Source organism: Miniopterus schreibersii (assembly GCF_964146895.1).
Source record: "Miniopterus schreibersii genome assembly, chromosome: 9".
Classification (NCBI taxonomy): Eukaryota; Metazoa; Chordata; class Mammalia; order Chiroptera; family Miniopteridae; genus Miniopterus; species Miniopterus schreibersii.
This window is the reverse complement of record NC_138118.1, coordinates 84,045,926-84,067,600: the sequence shown is the minus strand read 5'-3', so window position 1 is coordinate 84,067,600 and position 21,675 is coordinate 84,045,926. Positions and strand designations below refer to the sequence as shown.

The 21,675-nt window shown below is 56.9% G+C and overlaps 1 protein-coding gene and 1 long non-coding RNA gene across 10 annotated transcripts; one reads left to right on the top strand and one right to left on the bottom strand.

Annotated features, from left to right (window-relative positions):
- Nucleotides 1-1,594: 1,594 nt before the first annotated feature.
- On the bottom strand, nucleotides 1,595-9,293 carry TBRG4 (transforming growth factor beta regulator 4). Of its 8 annotated transcripts, none has more exons than XM_081146495.1 (11): nucleotides 9,207-9,290; nucleotides 7,587-8,051; nucleotides 5,596-5,919; nucleotides 4,905-5,076; nucleotides 4,492-4,649; nucleotides 4,017-4,127; nucleotides 3,208-3,352; nucleotides 2,801-3,046; nucleotides 2,554-2,665; nucleotides 2,347-2,461; nucleotides 1,595-1,898 (listed from the first exon to the last, which is right to left on the bottom strand). In XM_081146495.1, exons 2-11 carry the CDS (start codon nucleotides 7,998-8,000, stop codon nucleotides 1,797-1,799), a joined length of 1,899 nt encoding a protein of 632 aa, XP_081002621.1. In that variant the 5' UTR covers nucleotides 8,001-8,051; nucleotides 9,207-9,290; the 3' UTR covers nucleotides 1,595-1,796. The 8 variants fall into 8 exon arrangements, with proteins under 8 accessions (XP_081002621.1, XP_081002622.1, XP_081002624.1 ...); XM_081146496.1 differs by having other exon boundaries at nucleotides 9,237-9,290; XM_081146498.1 differs by having other exon boundaries at nucleotides 9,171-9,278.
- Nucleotides 9,294-9,359: 66 nt separating this feature from the next.
- LOC308561427 lies at nucleotides 9,360-21,315 on the top strand. 2 transcript variants are annotated; one of them, XR_013999479.1, is made up of 5 exons: nucleotides 9,360-9,426; nucleotides 15,149-15,248; nucleotides 16,479-16,570; nucleotides 16,729-17,292; nucleotides 17,658-21,315. It is a non-coding gene; the product is annotated as an uncharacterized lncRNA (long non-coding RNA). The 2 variants fall into 2 exon arrangements; XR_013999480.1 differs by lacking the exon at nucleotides 17,658-21,315 and having other exon boundaries at nucleotides 16,729-17,430.
- Nucleotides 21,316-21,675: the final 360 nt, after the last annotated feature.

Genomic DNA, 21,675 nt, shown 5'->3' with positions numbered 1-21,675 from the left:
CAAAAAGAATTCCCAGTGAGGGACAGCAGTGACCGGAGGGGACCCAGTCTACCACCAGGACCAGGTGGGCATCTTCTGCCGCACAGGACCACAGTCCTGCTGACTGGGGTGCCTGGCAGACTTGGAAATCGGGGAGGCCCCCTGAAAAGGGGCCAAGGGGAGCATAATCCTCCCCACTGGGCCCAGCCCCCAACCCACAGACTACAGGGGGAGTGCAGGGGGCGGTAGCAAGGGGGACGCCACTACGAAACCTCTCCCAATCCCCACTTTGGGAAACCCAGCAGGGACCAGCCCCATGAGACCAACACAATGAATGGCCTAAAGCCTCCCAACGTTACGCTGTCACTGGAGCCAAGGTCACGAAAGTAGCCCAGGACCTGTGTGCTGAACCCACACAGGATGGCTGTCTGCTAAAATAAAAAAGTTAAACACGAACGCCTAGCTGTCCAGGATTCAATAAAAAGACCACCTGTCACACCAGGAAAATCGCAGCTGAGTGGAGCCGGCACCCAGGTGGGAGACGTGCCAGGTGCCTGACGGGCTTAGAACAGCTACAATCTAACTGGTCCAGCAAGTAGGAAGTTTCCTTGAAACAAATGGAAAATCTCAGCAGAGACATAAAAAAGAACCAGATGCCATCACGGGGAGAACCTTGCTGAATGGGCTTATTGGTGATAAAAGTGGCAGTGGGCGTATCCATGAGGCGAGGAGAGGTCAACAGAAACTACTCCACTGAACTACAAAAAGGAAATACATTGAAAGAATTGACCGGAAGACCAGGAACCTGAGGGGTGAAAGCAGAAGGGGCGCCATCCACATGATTGGGCTGGGGCGCTGGAGTGGACAGGAGCCGGTCATGCTACCTTAGTGGGGTCTCCCAGAGACCCCTGAGTTGGCTCTGCACCCTGGGTGCCTGTCCCTGCTGGCCCTTCCCTCGGGAATGCTCCCCCTGCCCCTCTTCTTGCCTGGGTTTGGTGTCGCCAGCTTCAGAAAGCCACCTATCTCTGGCTGTTGTTCCATCCCCCCACCCCTGCATGAGTGACACTCTCTTATGCACTGGTGCCTGGCAGCTCCCCCTCTCCCCAACTCTGTGTGAGTGGTGAGGCTTGAACAGGAGGGTGGGGAACAGCTGGGATGGGCACTGGGGCAGTGAGGTAGCCCTTCCCAGCTCCAGGCTGTCCTGGCCTGTGCTGTTGGAGGTCAGTGACACGCCCAGTGTGCCTTGCAGTTGTGTTCACACCCCAATTAGAACACCAAGCTAGGCACTGAACACCCCACTAGTATCACAACTTGAGGACTTGGTATATGCTGGGCTGACCACAGCCCTAAGCCACAGGCGGCCATGTGTGAATGTCCGTGGGGAAGGTCTCTGTGGGTGAGAGAAGCTGGGGCGGCCTGGCAGCTGGATGGGTGGGCTAGGCTGCCCTCCTTTGCCAAACTCCTCACCTCTCAGACAAGCTGGTTCTGCCGGTGGGGGTGGAGAAGTGCACAGGGAAGAGGACCCCAGTGCCACCCCTATCCATAGCAGATGGAAGTGGGTGAAAGAAGGGTGGGTGGTGTGGGGTCATGACAAAGTCCGGGATGCCTCCTAGTGTTGAAAACCAAAGTTGAAGATTTATTACCCACAAGAGGGCAATCTGCCACTCAGAGGTGCTGGCCAGGGTCCCGCACTAAGTCTGTCCTTGAGTGTGTCACCTCTCACCAGCCCTGGGTCCACGGATAGGCCTCCAGGGTGTTCGGACCCCAGGCACACAGTCCATGCTGGGGGGGGGGGGGCAGGGGCGGGGGGCGGCAGGTCACTTGGCCAGCTCCTCTGCCACCGCTTTCCGTATCTTGTCCTTGAGATAGGCACTTTTCTGCCACTCAGACTTGAGCTCCAGCCACTCGTAGTATGGGACCTGGGGGAGAGGGTCAGCGTGGGTAGGGACCCTGGTTCTGCTGCTTCAAACACCACAGCCGTGGTCTCCAAATCCTGGAGGTGCAGGATAGGTGGAACCAGTGCCAGGCTCATCAGGGCTCAGACCACATGGGGCTGAAAGTGGCTTTTAATTTTTAAGAGTTGTGTTAAAGAACCACCACCAACAAAGGATCTGTGGCAGGACCCTCGTGGGGCCCACAAGCCCCGCGTGTTCACTGGCCCTACACAGGATGTCTCTCTGGAAAGAGCAGGAAGAGGTGGCTAGTGTCTCCCAGGGACAGGTGCTATGCAGGCACACCTGGTGGGAACCAGGCACCCGCGCCCCCCCCCCCCCCCCCACCTCAGAGGCCCTGGCTGTGCAGGTGGGAGCAGTACCTGAGTCCTGCTGACACTCCCCTTCTGTCACCACCTGCCCAAAAGGTACTCACATCCACTACTAGGAAGCCAGCAGCCAGCATATGGCGCCGGGCCAGCACGAAACGCCCCAGTAGGTCTTTGCTCCGGCTATTGAAGTTGGGGAACTCCCAGCGCAGGAAGGCCAGCCTGTGAGGAGAAGAGGTGCTGGGTCCTGACCGTCCTCAGAAAGAAGGGTGACACCAGCAAGAGCTGAGGGACCCAGGAGCCACGTGCCCTACCTCTTAGCCTTGGGGGGCAGGGGCTGGCCCTCAGAAGGCGGGGCGAGGTGTGGGGCCACAAAGTCTCTCAGGGGCAGGAACTGGCCTTCGGCATCCAGTAGCACCTCAGCATCTGTGGGTGGCAACAGATGGAAACATTGGGGACGTCCCCAGAGTGGAGCTGCAGCTCCGGGCCCTCTGGCGAGCCCCTGGTGAGGAGGCGGCAGGGCCAGCCCTAGACCAGGTTGGACGAAGTGGGGAGGCTCACCCAGGACCCAGCCATGACGCGTGGCCACCGTGAGGCGGGCCCTGTCGGCGCTGCCCAGCACCCCCTTCAGGGTCTCCTGCAGCTCCTTCTGCAGGGGCGTCGCCTTCCTGTCAAGGGCCGAGGGCTTGGGCACCAAGGCTGAGGCCGGCAACAGGGGGCCTGTGTACTCAGGATGCTCCAGCTGGGCAGTGGCATTGATGTGGAGCAGTTTCTGAAAGGTGCTCTGACCCTTCGGGGACTCATCACCTGAGGGAAGGGGTGCAATGAGGGGGGGGCCGAGGGACAAGAGCAGAGAAAGAGAAACTGCAGGCTCCCAATCCCCACCCCCCCCATCTGGCTGTAGGCAGATAGGACAAACAGAGGCCCACAGGCTCACCTCTGTGCAGGAGGAACACCCCACTGCTCACCTAGGAACTGGGTGTGGAACTCGGGGCGCAGCACAGCGCGGAGCTCGGCTTCCCTGGCCTGCTGCAGCACACACAGGGCCCACAGCACGTCCACCTGCAGGGCGGGGTCCAGGCCTGCCAGCTGACACCTCAGCTTCTCATGCACCTGGAGGACAAGGTGGGGTGCAGAGGGAGGGCTCTGCTCAGTAAACACAGATGTCCCTGGTGGTGGGTGGGCTGCCCCTGGGGCTGCCTCACAACCTGGCCATTCTGAGGCCAAGGTGGCTATGGATCAACCCCGGCCAAGGCCCTCTGGTCAGGCTGAGTCCCCCTGGGGAAGGTACTGGAAACCATTCACATCCCCTAGGACCAATGTGGACAGAAGGACATCCAACTGGGCTTTCCCACTGCTCCCCCTGCCCCCCCAAGCAGAAGCTGCTGCACAAAACTACACCTCCAGTAATGTCCCAAGTGGCCCAGAACCGGGGAGGCATTTCTGGCCCTGAGAGGAATGGGAGAGCATGAGGGGAAATAGTTGGCCAGCTGGGGTGGTTGAGTCTGAGCCTCAGTGGACCATTAAGGTGGTGACAGGGAGTGAGACCAAGCATGCCTTCTAGACCCGAGGCTGCTCTGGGCCGCACAGCTGGTAGGCTGGGATTTCAAGTTTTGCCCCCAGACAACTGCAGGGATGTCTGGCTCCAGCAGGCTCGCTCCGCCCAGTGTCCCCTGCCAGGCCTCCCTCCTTTCTGCCTCTGCACACAGGGGTCCCCAGCACAAATCCTGCCTGCAGGGAGAGAGCAGGGGAAGGGAACTGGGGGTGAAGACTGTACCAGGCTGAAGAACGAATCCTCTTGCTCTGGATGGAAGTTCAGGCGGGCGAAGGCCAGGAGCACATTGCAGAGGTCAGGCATGGCGATGCTCTCAGCTCTATTCAAGACATGCTGCACAGCAGAAGGCGGGGGGCAGGAGGAGGGACCCTCAGAAACCACGCCACCATAGCTTTAGAAATACTCCTTTAACCAGTAGAGGCTATTCTGACCAACTGCCCACAAACTAAGCATAGGCACTGTCTGTCTCTCTGCTCCGTTTTGGGCAGCCAAGGGGTTCTCAGCCTCCCACCTGCATGACTCCCAGGACAGCCACCAAAGGCCGGTGGAACCGGGAGAAAATTGTCCTCAATTCCTTCTCTCTCCCGAGACAGTGTCTCTCAGATACGCCAGAGCAGGAACTCGACGGTGCATTGGGCATGTCTCCAGCCCTGAGCCTCCCTGATGTACCCGTTTGCCCAGGACTCAGTGCACTCACCTGGGCAAAAGCCTCAAACAGGGGCAGGTTGAGCCACTTGAGGAAGGCGAAAGACTTGGTGCAGCGGGCCACCTCGCCGGACGTGAGGCTGGGTGTGTGGGGCAGCAGGTCAGAGGCCAGGCGCTGGAACACCTGGGTCTGGTGGAAGCCGAGTTTGCCTTCGGGACAGAGCAGACCCTGGGGTTCACCTGGTGGCCCACCCAGCACCCCACCATGGCCTCCAAGTCCAAGAGCTTGGTGTCTGTAACCAAATTTATCCCTGAGGCCCAGCAGAGGGGGACCAGGGCCCATGAGTCACAGTGTTTCTATAGCAGCCTCGGGGCCAGTGCCCACCATGGGTAGGGCAGGCACTGAATTTGACATGGCTGCATCTAGAGTGCCCTCCCCCCTCGGCCCCCATGCAAGGGGCTCACCATAGGCATAGGCGAGGTCCAGGAGGACACCTTTGGTCAGGGGGAAGGGCTTCTGGACCAGGTGGTAGGAGATGGCCCGCAGCAGGGGCACCGACCGCCGGTTCTGAGCTGCCAGCACCACCAGCACCTTCCGCAGCTCATCAGGGCCAAACTGCTCCACCAGCTCCAGGCACTGTCAACCACAGCCGGCAGGGGTCAGCTCGATGGCCCGAGGGCCAGGGGTCCCATGCAGTGCAGTCCCTGTGAGACAGCAACTGGGCCTGAGCTTACTAAAGACTGGCCCCTCTGTGCAGGGCCAGGGGCACCATGTCCGCAGCCAAACTTATCCCCAGGTCCCAGGGCAGGGGACCCAGGGCCCATGAACCACGGAGCTTACTGTGGCAGCCATCTGGCCAGCTCCCGCTACAATGGGAACGGGTCTGAATTTGACTTGGCTGCGGGCTGGGGCCAGGGGCACCACAGTTCTAAGAAGTGCTGGTTAGAAGCTGAGCCTTGAGGCTGGCCCCAGCCACATGGGGGGGAAGACCACGTGCATGAGACTGTTGGGAGGTAGATAAAAGAGCAGAGGATTAGGCTCCTCACCACCCCCAGGTCTCTGGAGAAGCCAGCCAGGAAACCGCGCACTAACATGGTCGCGCGTGAGCAGGCCCCTGGCCCTGCCCCACGCTCCCCCTTCTCTCAGCCCCAGTACCTTGTCCTCCAGGTGGTTCATCAGAGACTCCGAGAGGTGCCCAGTCTTCGTCATGATGGCCACCAGAGTGCGGCCATCCTCGATTTCCACCCAGCGCCGCTCCAGGCTCACAAGCAGCTCAGCCAGCAGCTCCTGGGAGCCCTGCCCCTGCATGTAGGTGGCGCTGGACTCAGCCAGGAAGGCCAGGTGCTTGTACTTGAGCCTGCGCATGCGCCAGCGCACCTCCTGCTCCACAGACCGCAGCTCCTTGGAGGCTTGGGAGAGCCCCAGCGCATAGAGGCTCCGGAGCAGCTTCACGAGGGTCCCGTGCCAGACCCCAGTTATCTGGATGGGGGACACAGGCAAAGTCACACAGGGACCCCAGGGCTGGGTCTGCCTTGGCCAGGCCTGTGTGCTGAGCCGGCTGTCCAGCTCCTGTCACCTGCAGCAAGGACTCTCAGAGATAAAATGCCCCTGGAGTCTCCCTAACACACACCTGACTGCTCTGCTCAGCTCTGCCGACTGTGCACACCCGCCTTCTGCTGCCTCACCCACAGGCCTATCCAGAGGGAAGCCTGCGGGGTGCCACTCAGGGCCCAGACAGACTGGTGAGCTTTTACAGTCCAGTTTTATAACTGGTTGTTTTGCTGACAACAATGAAAATTTTTAGCTATTAAGAACACAGACTTTTCTTCAGGAAAATAACTATAATGCTGAGTCTGAGAAGCCCCAACCCCTTGACTTCTTACCTCCAACAAAGCAGCCTGTGGCTGGCCCTGTGTCTGAAGCTGCACAAGGAGGCCCTTTGCCCTTAGACATGTTGGTGCCACTGAGTCCTGCCACCCCACACTCCCAGGCTTTGGGGGAGGAGCAGCTGCCATACCACCAGCTCTTACAACACGCAGGAATTCCTGTGTGCACCTGCATGTGTCAGGGACCAGCATCCTGAAGGCCTCCCCACCCCATCACACATCGCTTCCCCTAGGTCTCTCTGAACGGCAGAACCAGAACCCGCACTAGGTGGTCTGAAACCAGCCTGGCCCGTGCATCCCCGCGCCTGCCTCCTCCTCGGTCTCCTGCATGGTTTCTGAATGAGGGTGGCTCCGCTGTGCTCTGCAGGATGTGTTTCTAGCCTCAGAGAATGTGAGCTGCCCGAGTAGCCCTGTGGCCGACCCCAACCTCATGGGAGGCAGGTATGGCTCTGTGCTGTCTCACTGCTGGTGGCACAGAGCTCCCGGTCCCTGGCCTTTGTCTCTCTGTGGGAACTGGACTGGAAACCTCCTGGTGTGGGTCAGAGCCCAACCAACGGAGCCACACATCTGGGCCACCAAGGCAATTTTTAGGAGCTGCCCCCACCTCCATCCTCGTGTTTTCTTTCAAATGTGTTTTTATCAGTTTCAGAGAGGGGGGAGGGAGAGAGAAGCGGAGGGAGGGAGGGAGGGAGGGAGGGAGGGAGGGAGGGAGGGAGGGAGAGAGAGAGAGAGAGGAAGAGAGGGAGAGAGAGAGAGAGAGAGAGGGAGGGAGAGGGAGAGAGGGAAACACCAATGGGACAGTCAAGGACCGGCTGCCTCCTCCTGGGGATGAGTCCACAACCCAGGCCTGTGCCCTGACAGGAATCAAACCCTGACCTGCGGGACCCTAGGTCAGTGCTCAACGCTGAGCCCACAGGTCGGCTCTGCCCTCATCTTTTGAGAATGCAATTGGCTGGACAAGGCCCACACCCTCCTCAAGTTTTTGGGCTTCCCCATCAATCACCCCACATCTCCTCAAACTTTAAGAGTGTGCCACCATCACCACTGGGGGGTGGGGACACCGATGAACAGAGAAGAACCAGAACCAGGCTGGCTTCTCCCACTTCTCTTTACCATGAGTACGGCAACATTCACCTAACAGGGCTGCTGTGAGGATGAACAAAGAGAGAGCCTGTAACAGTACTTTGAAACCTATACACTGGCTGCTTTGGACTCCAGTGCCCCTGCCGTTTTCCACTTGCTGAATAGTCTAGAACCCACCTGACTGTTGACAAGATGGAGAAGTTGCTGAAAGCGGGCATCCTGTATAAGCAAGGCTTTGTCTTCTGGCTTTTCGGACAGCAGGCGAGAGAGCTTGATGAGTGCGAGGGCCGCATTGTTCTGGTGCAGGCAGTGGCCACCACCAAGCAGCTCCAGGAGCTCCTCGGGCTGGGTGGCCTTCTCGATGAGCGCATCCACCTCCTGGCGCTCTGGGTAGGGAGTAAACACCTGTTCCTTCTCCACGTGCTGTGACAAGGAACCTGGGAAGTGGGAACTGGGTGAGGTAGCTGAGGAAGTCAGAGTCCTATGGGCCACCCTGGCCAGTCTCAGTCGGCCAACTGGAGACCCAGCAGGGGCCAGACGAGTGGCCTCTCTCAGTAGGCAAGCGCACCGCTTCACCAGGCGAGCTGCCATGACAGTCTGGGTGGCAGGGAGGTGACACTCCTAGCAAGTAATTCCAAGGCCCTGAAGAGAAAGAGAAGGAGTTGCTGCAGGGGCTCTTCCTGACTCACAAACACAAGAGACCGTGACAAATGAAACGGCGTCAAAGCCACTCTCCCCAGAGGTGTTTTTTTCCAGTACACAATGTAACCAAACATCAAAACTCAGGAGCATGCAGGTGGGTTGGGGTATTTTCAGTCCTGGGTGTACTTCGAAAACACCTAGGCCCCGCTCACTCCTCTTGAATGGGAGTCTCTGCAAGCAGGGCTGGGGCAACTCCGTTTTTAAAAGTTGAATCCTCAGGATTAAGAATGAAAAGAGACAACGGGACAGAATATTTTCCATGAGACTGCTCCTGAAGTCCCTGGACATAGACTCTGTATCCCCAGCTTCTGTGGGTACATTTTAATATGTACAGACACAGAGTGAGCTTCCCCAAATCAGCACCAACCTACTTAAAACACACACACTGACTCAGGAAATCACCCTTCACCTTCCCAAGCCCGGGTCAAAGTCTCCTTCTCCAAGTTGATACATATCCCAACAATGTTGCTTCGACCGGTTGTCAGTCTCGCTCGTCGGGGTCACTAAGTGACCTAGGAGAGGCACGTGACCGAGGCGTGATACAATGTTAACCGGGCCTCGCTCCTGCCAAAGCACGGAGCGTGTTTGATCTTTGATTTCCCGGAACTTGGATACGGCCGGCACATTTCATTTTTACAAACAGCCGGTTGCTGCAGCTGTAAGAGAGCTCAATCTGACTCTCCGGAAACTGGCCCCGAGAGGGAATGCTGGCCGGCTGCAGGCCGACGGCCGGGTGGCCGGAGCCGGTGGCGGGGAAGCGCTGGGGACGCTCCCGATTGAGCAACCCCACGGGCAGGGAGAAACCGAGGCCCGGGAGCCCCGCGGCTCTAAGAGGACACCAGCCGGAAGTGGGCCCTCGGCGGCTCGCGGAGGCCCCACGGCCAGAGCGGGGCTCGCAGGCCGCCACGCGGGACCGCGGGAGGCGGCGCGTGCGCAGGGGCGGGCGCGGCTGGGACCGGGCACAGGCCTGGGCTCCCGGTCCCCCGCCGCCCCAGCGCCCTGACCCCCGCGGCCCGCCCCGTCTCCCCTCCCGCCACGCCCCTGCCCCTCAGGACCCACGCGGTGCAGCCCCTTCCCCGCTGCCCGGAGACCTACGCCGCGGCCACGGCGAGCACTGGCGCTGACCTCCATGCGCCCCGCACCGTCCTCGGCGCACGCCGCGCGGCGCGCTCGCTACGTCACTCGGAGCGTCGCCGGAAGTGAGGCCCACCGCCCTCCTCCTAGCCGGAAGTCGCTGGGGAGTCTCCTTTCCGGTCGGCTGCCATCTTTGTTGCGGTCACACGGCAGGAAGTGTCCCTCCGACACCCCTTTGACGGTAAGGTGCCATCTTTGTTGAGGGCGCCAGTTCCGCGCTGGGAAGCGGAGCGAGAGGCAGCGGGTGGCAGTTTAGGAAACCGGCGGGGAGAAGAATGGAGAGCCGGGAATGGGAGGCTGGGAGGCGGCCCGCGGAGCGCGCAGGCGGCCGTGCCCCCCGGCCTCGGGTCGCCCCGGCGCTGGGCGCCCTCTGCTCGGGGCAGGGGCCGCGGGCGCCACGTGGCCGCCGCAGCCGGAGGTCGCCCTGCGGGGACGGGGGCACGACCTGCCCGCGTCCCTCAGGTTTAAAAGCAGGGAGAGGATTCTGGGGCTGTAGGCGCCATCTTTGACTTTTAAGTTTCGGCGTTTAATTATAAAATACAGCGCAGGCTGAGCCAGGCGGAGCGTGTCCGCGGCCGGCGTGGGCGTGGCTCGGTCTCCTTCCCGGAACCCACGCTCCCTGTTTCGATGGAGACCGCGGGTCTCCAGCACCGGGCCGCCGCCCCGCCGCCTGCGGTCTCAACACTGGAGACGCGCGGGCCTCGCGTGTTCTTGCCCCGCCCCTGCCCGCGGCCGCCCTGTGCCCGCCGTCTCCAGGGGCGCCCTCGTCGGGGCGCAGCACCCCGGGCGCGGCGGGGAGGCGCGGGCCCCCAGCCGCAGCGCCCAGCGCTTCCGACGATCCCACCCGGGGCGCCCTCGGGCTGCCCACGCTCCTCTTGGGCGCGTGCCCCTGACGCGGCGGCGTCTTGCCGCGGAGGGCTTTGAGATCGGCTTTTTCTGCTCCTCTCCCGCTCGTGTAACTGCTGCTACTTTTTTTCTTGTTATTGTTCTTTTTAAAAAATATGTCTTTATTGATTTCAGAGAGAGGAGGGAGAGGCTCCCAGATCTCAGTCTTTCCTTTGCCCCCTTTCCTGGTTTAATTAAACAGAAACTGGGGTTCCGAGTGGGGTCGGGGGAAGGGCAGGAACTGCCGGGCACGTGGACCCCACTTCGTCTGAGGCCAGGAGACAGTGCGGGATGTGGGTGCCCGTGTGTGCAGGTGTGTGCAGGCATCTGCGTGTGTGCAGGTGTGCGCGTGTGTGCAGGTGTGTGTGCAGGTGTGTGTGTGTGCGCGCGCGCGTGCGGGGGAGCTGTCCCGTGGCTGGGATGGCGCCTTTATGGAGACAGTGTCAGTTTGGGAAGGTGAGAAGTTCTGGGGATGATGGGGGTGATGGTTGCAAACAGTCTGAATGTGCTTAATGCCGCTGAACCGTAACTTAACAGCGGTTAAGATGGTAAGTTTTAAGTTGCTTGTGCTTTGTAATAATAATAACGGGACATTGAGAGCTGAGTCCTGGGCCTGGGGCGGCTGGGAAACAGCTGAGGGCCAGAGCCCCCCCCCGCCAGGTGCCGGAGGATTCCCTTGTCGCCCCTTCTTTGGAGTCAGACCGCGGCCGCTCCCCTGCGGTCAGGGCCGCGCTTCACGCGGACCGACACCCGGTCCTGCCGGCAGGGGGAGCCCGCCGCCCGCCCGCAGGCTCCGCGGCGGAACCGCCAGAGGGCGCCCGGCCCCGCGCCCCGGGCGCAGCTGACCCTCGAGCCCCTCCGGCCACGGGAGCACCGCCGGTGGACGAACCCACTGCGCACAGTCCCCTCAGAGAAGGGGCTACTTTACTGTCGGAAAACGTTCTTCTAAAACTATTTACATAAGAAAAACTGCCCCAAAGACCAGTGTAAGAGTGTGTCCGTGGGGCTGGCTTGGGGGAAGCCCGATGGTACCTGACCCGGGAGTTTAATGCCGAGAATGTGAACCGGAGGGGTGGGCTTCCAAGGAGCCAGGGAACCCGGGGGTGCACCTGGGGGGTGACGTCCCTCCCTGGCGAGAGGCGCAGGTGCAGCTGCTTCCTCTGGATCCCAGTCAACCCCTTGGGGATCCAGCAGTGGACCCCTCCCCTCCCCTGGGCATGGGGCCACCCCTGCCCCGTGACACCTCTCGAGCTGCTCTCTGGGTGGCATCTGTCAGCCAGGCCACCCCAGGGAGCAAGAGCCCTGGGCTCACCCTCAGAAGCTGGGCATACTCCAGGCCTCACCGCCCTGCCCATCTCAGAAGCGGGCAGATCCTGGGGGGCGACGCGGCAGCACCTCCATCTGGTCCCCTTCTGTGGTCCTTGTTTGGAGCCCTTCACCGGGCCCTGGGTTCTCTGGGGAGTGGTTGTATGTCTGTATAGATGTGCAGCCTGCAAGCTCTTGGGTCAGTTCAGCCCCTCCTGTCCCACTGCCTGGGACCCCCTCAGTTATCTCCCCCTTCTCCCCTTTATTGATTTTAGAGAGACTAAGGGAGACAGAGAGAAACGTCAATCGGTTGCCTTTCCTACGCCCCCCACCCAGGGATTGAACCCCCAACCTGGGTATGTGCCCTGCCTGGGAATCGGACCTGCCACCGTGTGGTGCACAGGACGGTGCTCAGCTGAGCCACCCGGCCAGGGCTCAGCTGTCTTATTAGGGCTCAGTGAACTCCCACCCGCCTCTGTTGTGCTCACGCCGCCCACCCCTCACGTGGGCTCAGGTCCCCCCCGTGATTTTCCTCTGTTTGCGTTTCTCATGGTGCCAACTGCTGGAGACACCTTCTGGATGAAAAAGTCTTTCTTTTACCTTCATTTTGGGGAGATAGCCTCTTTGGTAAAGAATTCTAGGTTCGCAGGTATTTTCCTTCAAAGGTCAACGATGTTTCCTCACTGTCTACGGGCCGGCAGGAGACTCAGCTCTCGTTCACACCTTCCTCCTCTCTAGGTGTGTGTCTTATTTCTCCAGCCGCTTTGAGGATTTTTAAAAAAATTATCAGCAGTTTGGGGTAATAGGATATGACTTGACTTAGTGCAGTGTTTGTCATGATTCTTATGACCGGGGTTCATGGAGCTTCTTTAGCCTGTGGGTTCACACTTCTGGAAAGATGAGTCTTAGGGAGGCTGCTCCGGAGGTCATGGGAAGACATGTTTTAGGAAGAACGTGTCTGGATGGTGATGAGAGGATTTTGGGAGAGTGACCCTGGGGGGCTGCTTGGGATGGGCCACCCACCGAGGGCAGAGGCCCCCACCAGTGTGGTGGGGGGCAGCCTCTCGCTCTTAGATTCCACCTCTTGCTCCAGCCTTCACCTGCCCAGGTGGGGCTTCTCTAACTGCCCTGCCTCCCAGCCTCCGAGTCCTCAGAGCAGCCACTCACCACAGCTTTTCACCCACTGCCCCGGGTTCTGGGCCTGAGGGGAGCTAGAAGCTCACCAGAAGCTGGTCTGGCCGCTGTGAGGAGGGTGAGGGGCAGATGTGCCACTGGACTTTCTGGGGATGTCTCTGCAGGCGGGACCTGTGCCCCAAGGTGTCTCCTGACGGCCTCCACTCACCATTCGTGGCTCCATCATGTGCAATGATTCGGCTCCATGAGCCTTGTGCCGCCCATCATTGAAGTTGCTTCCACTAATGACACCACGAACATTGAACATTTGGTTGTGGGGGTGTGGGGAGAGGAACAACTAACTATAGCATTCTCTCGGGGAGCCCAGAGCGCTGGAGTCATGGTTACAACTCTAGTCCATGCAGGATTCACTCAAGTTTTTAATTTCTGCACTCAGTGTGACTGTAGATTCACATGATGAGTGCTTGACCAGGGTCGCAGGTCACTGCTTTTCTAGGCCTCTGACTTTTCATAGAAGACAGAGTTTTGGAGTTTTGCATTTCGTAGCAGTGTTGGCAGCCCTCGTGGTGTATCGTGGGATGGGCCTTGTTCAGGTGTCACTGTTTCAAGCCTCTGAATTCCTTCGTGGTCTGAGTTATCATGCTGTTCATTTGCTTTAAAATTGGTCTTTAGAATTCACTATAGTACAAGAAATGTAGAGGGGAAATAGGTGAAAAGACCTGAGTTTGAACCACAGTTCTGGGAAGGAAACCTGGCCTCCCTCCCTCCCTGAGAGCTCCTCTGCCTTGTGGGTCTCACCTGGGCCACCAGGCGAGATGTGCTGCCGCCCATGCCAGAGCCATTTCCACCGCCTTTGGGGCAGGAGGTGATTACTGTGTCTTAAACAGACAATATTGTCATATTTTTTCTAGTTATAACACCAGTACATACTCAATGAAGAAATATGGGCAGACAAAAAGGAAGAAATTAAAGTCCCCTGTCAGCCCCCATCCAGAAGGAACCCTGCACACCTCAGGTGATGGTCAGTGCCACACACGTGGCTCTCAGGCAGGGCTGCGAATTCACAGGCAGTTTCTGCAACTTGACACTATGGGTCGAACATGTTTCCATGTCATTGTGTCATCTCCGGCTACATTGTTTCCAACTTCTGCATAATCGTCTCATGGACTGAACACTGTAGTTTATTTAATCTATACCATATTTCTGGGCAGAATAAATGAAAAATTCATTATTTGGTATTTTAAAAATATGCTTTTATTGGTTTTAGAGAGAGAGGAAGAGAAAGGGGGAGAAAGAAACAATGATGAGAGAGAAACATCTGTCGGCTGCCTCCTGCACACCCCCTACTGGGGATCGAGCCCGAAACCCAGGCACATGCCCTGACCAGGAATCAAACCGGCCACTGGGTTAATGTCCGACCACCTGAGCCACACCGGCCAGGGCCATCATTTGGCATTTTTGTCATAAATAACCCTGCGATTAAAAGCCTCACTTTAGACATGCCCAGGGGCTATCTCAGGAGGCGAGTTCAAAGGCTTTGATACATCTCTTGGTACGATTTTGATACCAAGTTGCCTTCATAAATATTGTATCAGTTTCTACTCCTCCGAGAGTGTGTCAGATGCTTTCTCACCCGCTGTGGGCTAACACAGGATTATCCACGCGTTTAATCTTTGCCAATTCAATAGGTGAAAAAAAATCATCTCATTATTATAATTGGTAACGTTTTGGGTGTTAGCGGAGGCCAAACATATGGTGGTGATTATCTTTTGAAGTCAGCTATCTGAAATGTCCTCGTTCAAGAGCATCTCATGTTGTAATTTGTAACTGGAAGGTTTATAACGAAGCAGGAGGGAGTATTGAAGGGAAGTACCCAACTTCAGCTAGAGGTCAGCTCTCTGAAAAGCCTTCTTCCCACTGTCATTGGGGCGAGGCCCTTGGACCTGGGGTTTGCTGATAGTGAGATGAATGGTCCAGGCAGACAGCCGGGTGCTGTAGGGACCCCAAAGCGATGAGTATGGCAATGTGCTAATTCCCTAGTAACACTGTTGCAAACATCTTGCGCCTGCCATTTGCTACAAGTTGATACGTTTATTTATCCTGTGGTTTTGACTTTGCTACACTGTCACTTTACAGATCAGGAGGTTCAACGCCACAATCTCTAAGCAGAATGAAGTTGCCACATTCTTCCAATTAATTAACCAACACATTTAATTTCACACTCCAGAGATTCCGAATAGCTCCTGTTTACTAAAATTACTGTTGCAAATAATGAAACCGAATGTTTAAAGAACCAACATTCAGTATTGTCAATTAAGTCTGGGCTAAGCATTAATAAATATGACACAGTGTGGAGAGCCATCTGCCGGAGCTCCGGCACGCTGAGGGGGACCTTTGCCTCCAGTGGCCTGGTCTGGGCAGCAGGGGACGATGGGGACTGGGGCCTGTCCTCCAGGAAGCAGGTGACGGTGGCAGCCACTGGCCTCAGAACAATGCTTCCCCTTGAGCTTGTGTTTGAATGAAGCCCGCACACACCCTAGCACAAGACAATGACAGGGGGTCTGCTTCCTTTTTCATAGGTAGCACTTCCATTGGTGTGTGGACCTGTGATTCCAGAGGATGAATTTCTCTGTCATTTTGGCTGTGGGCCAGGCACTGCTCTAAGCATCCAGACACAGGGTGGGTGAGGCATGTTGTTTTCCATTTCCAGGTGTCATGACTATTGCTGGTACTGTCCCCTCTCGGCCTGCATGTGTCTCCTCTCTTCACTGTACCCTCCCTCTAGCCAGCAAGCCGCCCATCCCCTGAATGCCAGGAAAAACTGCCCCTGCTGTGCCTGTGGCATCCTGGGTGGGGGGCAGGGGGCTCCCTTCTGCCCCATGGACCTGGAGGCTCTGACTGCACCCCTAGTGCTCAACCTGAGACCTGCCTGCCCTGTGGGGAGCTCCAGGACCGCGTCTCTGAGGGACAGTCCCTGCTCTGCTACAGGCCAGGTCTGCAAGCCTGGACTGCAGCCCCGACTGCTCTGGGCCTCAGTTTCCCTGGTGTAGAAGGAGACAGCTCCTGAGGCCGGTGCAGAGATCCAGTCCGTGTGGAGGCAAACAGTGCTGGTTACCTCCCCATGGTGCCCATCTGCCTCCCAGCCCGGAGCCTCCGCCCGCACTCTCTGCTTCTCTTCCAGGCTCTGGGGACACCCTGCTCCTTCTGCAGCCCAGGGCCCAGAATAGCTGCCGCTCCAGATGGCTGCGTGCTTGGCTCGGGGTCCCTCCATCTTTCTCTCCAAATCTCCCGTCCCCCCAGCTCACACAGCCTTGCGCACAACCAGCAGGCTGGGGGCCGTCCCCTGGGGGCCTCCGTCCTACCCCTGTGCCCTCAGCGACCTCCAGTCTTTGCCCCACCCAGTCTGCAGCCAGAGGGGCCTCCTGCCTCATCCTGACCAGCCCCTCACGTCCCTCCTTATTTCATTGACTCTTTGCTCCTAATTGACTCTCCTTGCTTTTTTAAATCTTTGCCCAAGGATATTTTCTCCATCTATTTCCAGAGAGAGTGGAAGGGGGAGGGGAGAGAGAGACAGAGAGAGGCATGGATGTGAAAGAGACACGTGGACTGGCTGCCTCCTGCACTCTCCCCATTGGCTGGTCCCCACCTCTGGGGCTGCTTGAGAGCAGTGCCCACCGGTCACTCGGTGCAGTGACGAGAGTCATTCTTCGTTCTGGTCTCCTGGCCACCACGGCACATTGGAAACAGGGCTGGTGTCACCGAGGTGGCCAGGTGTCAGTGTTGTGTGAGTGGGTGCCCTGGGGCACGTCAGGGAGCACACCAGGAGGACCATGTGTGGGGAGCAGGACACCCACAGCACCCTGAGAATGGCACACGTGGGGGCCATGTGTACACTCGCTGTCCCTGCAGAGTCCTCCAGGGACAGGGAATGGAGAGGAACCAGCACGGATGTCACTTCCTCTTTCAGACTTTGGGGAGGTTCCCAGACTTGGAGAGTGTGTGTAATTGCAGTTGGCGGGCAGTGGGGATGGGCGGGTTACCGCTGCAGCGTCCTGTGGTGTCTCTGCTGCCATTTCTAGGCGCAGGAGGAGTGGGGGCGTCTCAGCGTGTGTCTGCTGTTCAGAGAAGCTTTCAGCTCATCTTTCCTTTCTCTCCTCAGAGGGCTCCCACAGAGAAGGAAAGTGTCCTTTCATTTCTGCTCATGGCAACACCGGGAGAGGAGACGGCGGCCCTGCTGAGGGAGCAGCAACGTCCACCCCCAGCCAGCGCTGTCCAGGGCCTGTGTTAGCCGAGCTCGCCTGCCTGTGAGCTGGAGCGGGGCACCCGGCCCCATGTGCACATTCAATGCACATGCCAACACACGTATGCACAGACATATGCACCTGCACACACACATGTACACACATGCACGCATACACAGAGACGCCGTCTGCACAGCCACCCCGGGGCCGCACTGCTCCCAAAGGTCCCAGTCTTGGGTCTCATTAGCTTCATTGTTTATTTCTACGGCAACAGAAACAGCCTCTGAAAGTTAACCCTCATAACCCTACGTAATGGGTGAGGCCGAGGCGTCAGCTCTTGGCCTCACTGCTTGTCACCCCTGCACGTCCTGAGTCGCCCTGGGTTGCTGACAGTGGCGGAAGGAATCACGAGAATCCCAAACCATCTGATTAACCCCCTTTGTCACTGTTGTCAGCAGCAGTGCAAATATTCTAATTAGAAGGTGAGATGAGTCCCCGAGGGCCTAACTTGGAACCAGGGAGGCAGCGCTGGGGTGTGGCCCTCGCAGGCCGGTGGCCACCGAGTTCACCGAGTTCTCTCATTTCCTGATGAGCGCTCCGCATTCCCATCGCCCCCCCCCCCCCCCCGCAGGTCCCGGGTCCTGGCTTTGTCCTGACTGTTGTTCTCTGGGCCCCTCGGTTTATCCCCCAGGTTTGGGCAGCACGCGGGGCAGCTGCATCTGTTTCTGACCCGTGAGTGGCCTCGCGCTGCTCTGGAGATTTGCGACTTGCTCCGTTCACACACCTCGTGCGTCCTGGACCCTCTGGGCTGATGCCGGTGGCAGCTGTTCGTTTGCTTTCCCTGCAGGACAGTCACCGGTGCTTGAAGACGGGCCATTAGTCCCGGAGTGAGCCAGGCCTGCAGCCAGCTGCACCCGGCCCACGGGACGCAATGGGGATCCTTCACGGCTGCGGATCCGAACCACTTACATGTAGAATGACAGCTGAGCCAGACAGTGCCGGGTTTGAAAGAACAGCCTGCGTTACCTAACACGTTACAGGAAAGGACACTTTATGGCCTGATCGAAAAAGGAACAGCATCGATAAACACACGGCATTTAAATGGAATGAATCCCAATACTTGTCCAAATGATGTCTCTCAAAATCTGGAGCTTGGAAGTTAATAAGAATTAGCAAAAATAAGCTGATCAAGCATTACGGTTCTACCGTGCTATTCGAGACAGCTGATAGAAGATGGCAATACCGACAGTTTTATAAGGACCAGAATTTTTTAAAAATATGTTTTTATTGATTTCAGAGAGAGGAAGGGAGAGGGAGAGACAGAAACATCAATGGTGAGAGTCACTGACCGGCTGCCTCCTGCACACCCCCCACTGGGGATGAGCCCACAACCCGGGCATGTGCCCTGATGGGGTGTTGAACCAGCAACCTCCTGGTTCATGGGTCGACGCTCAACCGCTGAGCCACGCCGGCCGAGCAGGACCAGGATTTCTAAAGGTGGTTCTTCTGCCACAGCAGTGACTCAGCCCAGGAACAAACCCATGACACAAGGAGCCGTCTTCTCCTGGTTGTGACTCAGTCCCCAGACAACCGTCCAGTAAAAGGGGAAATTGGTAAATTTGGGAAACGGTCCCAAGTCCAAGTGTAGCCTCATTGCAGCAGCTGCATCCGACAGAATACCTACTGGCAAACAAACAATTTCTTTAAAAATCAGAAACCACAATGAGACACCAGCTCACACCCATTCGAGTGGCTCCTCCAGGAGAACGGGCCGTGTTGGCGGGAGTGTGACATGGTGCGGCCGCCGTGGAAAGCAGGTCCTCAAGAACCACACATGGAATCGCCATCAGACCCAGCAGCCGGCGCCTGGGCGCGCAGCCCAGAGTTACAGCAGGGGCTCCGGGAGAGGCCTGCAACCCCATGCTCTTAGCAGCAGCATCCGCAGTCTCCCGAAGGCAGAAGCAACCCCGTCGATCCATTGATGAAGGAGGGATGGATCGAATGTGGTGCTTACACTCGGGGAGTTACTTATCATTCAGCCTTAGAGGGAAAGGAGATTCTGCCCAGGCCGGTGTGCCCAGTGGTTAGAGCATCCACCTGTGTGCCGAAGGGTCTTGGGTTTGATTTCCGATCAAGGGCATGTACCTGGGTGGTAGGATCCCCAGCTCTGTAGTCGGGGCCCGTGTGGGAGGCAACCGATCCATGTGTGTCTCTCACATGGATGTTTCTCTTTCTCCCTCCCTTCCACTCTCTGAAAATCAATAGAAAAAAATACCCTCAGATGAAGATTAAAGAAAAAAAATAGGAAGAAGATCCTGACATACATACGTGGATGGACCTCGAGGACACTATGTTGAGTGAAATAAGCTGGACATAGAAGGACTAACATTGTGTGATTCCACTTATAATATGATGTCCCTGGAGGCATCAAATTTGCAGAGACAGAAAGTAGACGCTGGCGCCGGGGGCCGGGGGAGGGTGGGCAGCACTGAAGTGGCACAATATTGTTTCACCGATCGCACAGTGTGGTTGGCAGTGTCTCAGCCTCACCCAGAAATTCCAGGACTTCCAGGTGCTCGGCCGCCCACCGGCCGCTCCCAATGCGCATGGTGTTCTATTTGCAATTTCTACTTTTCATTTACATATTTTATCCAGCGTGTTAGTTGATTCGGTCAGGAAAGCCATTGGGTACTTAATCCACCAGAGTCAAAATTCACATTCCTCTTTAATCCCAGCTCCCGGGGCCTTTCTTTAGTTTTATAGAAAAAGTCACGTGAAATCCTACAAACCTGCGTTTCTCTCAGTGGCCGCATCCTGGAAATATGCCGGAGGGATGCAGGACCCCTCCCTGCACTCCTGAGAACTGCTTCACCCTCACTAACGGATGATGAATGAACACGCCCCCCAAATTTGCACATGGATTTGTTGTTGTTAATCCTTACCTGAGGATATTTTCCCATTGATTTTTAGAGAGAGTGGAAGAAAGGGGGGGGCATTGATGTGAGAGACATGGATTAGCTGCCTCCCCCATGAGCCCTGATCGGGACCAGGGAGTAAACATGCAACCCAGGTATGTGGCCTTGGCCGGGAACCAAACCCGAGACGTTTCAGTGTGAGGCCGACTCTCCAACCACCAGACCACACCGGCTGGGCCGCACGTGAATTTTAACGGGAGCTGGAAAATGACTGGCACTCTGTTCTCAACCAGTGTGATGAGCTCATGAAGTATTAACGTCCCCATTAAAGTTGCATGTCTCCTTCCAAACCGTTGGAGCTGGAGGTTTCCGCTGAGCCAGGTGCCACCCGCCACCCTGGGTGAGTCTGTTCAAGTGCACGTGCCTGGGGTGTGATTCACAGATGGTCACCCCCCCCCCCCCAGCACTAATGACAGGTGATGAGCCCTAGTGGCCTGTTATGCCCAGCAGTGAACACAATCAATTATGGAATAAGCTGCGTCCGTGGCACAATCGGTCTTGACAGACAGGAGAGATGCAAGCAAATGGCCGGGCAGCCTGAGAACTGCAGACCAGCCATGTTAATACAGAAACTGCCCACAGACGGGCGATACCCACTCGAGGCTGCTGACTCCATGTAGCTGACACCCAGGAAGGGACGTCCAGACCCACGGCCTTGGGGCCTCAGACTAGTGGGTGCCAAGGCTTGAACCTGGAAAGGGGAGAGAAGGCAGATGCCCATGGGCGTCACAGGGGGGCTGGACTGAGGCGTGAGCACAAGTTTACTGACCACATCTCCAAAACAGCCATGCACTCATGTATATGTCCCAACTTTCCCAGAACGACCCTATCGTCTCAGAGTCCCATACAACTTATTATTATCGTTATTATTATTTTACTCTGTTTTTATTGATTTTAGAGAGAGGAAAGGAGAGGAAGAGAGAGAGAAACATCGATGAGAGAGAAACATTGATCAGCTGCCTCCTGCACGCCCCCTACTGGGGATCGAGCCTGAGACCTGGGCAGGTGCCCTGACCGGGAATCAAACCGTGACCTCCTGGTTCACAGGTCAACACGCAACCACAGAGCCAAATATTTGAAGCAACCTATGTTTTCCTCTCTGGAGGAAGTTGCTAAGGTTGCTACAGTCACGTGCAACAATGTTGCACAGATAATCACGAAGGTCTGTTTCACAGAAGAAAGACTAGAAGGAAATACCCCAATATGGTAAGAACATTTCTCTCTGCTGGGAGCAGCAGGGGTAACTAATTTTCCTTTATCTTTCCCCCCCGATATATCTCACAATTCATCCCATAAGTATGACTATTTTTATTTTTAAAAATTGTACATGTGCTGCTTTCTGAAAAAGAATGACAATTTTATCATTCACATTTTCTAACTGAGAAAGTTATTTCAGATTTTTCTTTTAACGCCAATAGCCAGTTTGGGTACCTCTGCGGGTGGTTGTTGGCATAGAAATTACTTTTCAAATTATAGTTTAAAATGCATTATGAAACGTTCTAAATAAATTCCGGAAGGAGAAATTGCATCTCCCTTAAAATAAACATCCCAATTCTGCGCTGTAATTCTGAATAATTAGGATCTCGTCATGGAAGCGAGGAGATTGCCTCAGTCACTGAGCTGACAAACAGAAATGATGGTAAATGTGACCACGTTCACCACCACCGGACAGTCACACTGTGCACACAGCGAGGGTTTCGCTGTAATGGGTTATTGGCAATAATATCCTGTCTGTGTCCTTGACGGCAGAATGACAGTGAGGCTACAGGAGGCGCGAGGGCCACTGGGGCCTGAGGAGGGAGGTGGACGGCCACGGGCAGGTGCTGGTGAACCAGTTCTGTCTGATTCCTCTTCAGTAAAAACAGTTTTCTCTACTACCTGTGCGAAGGG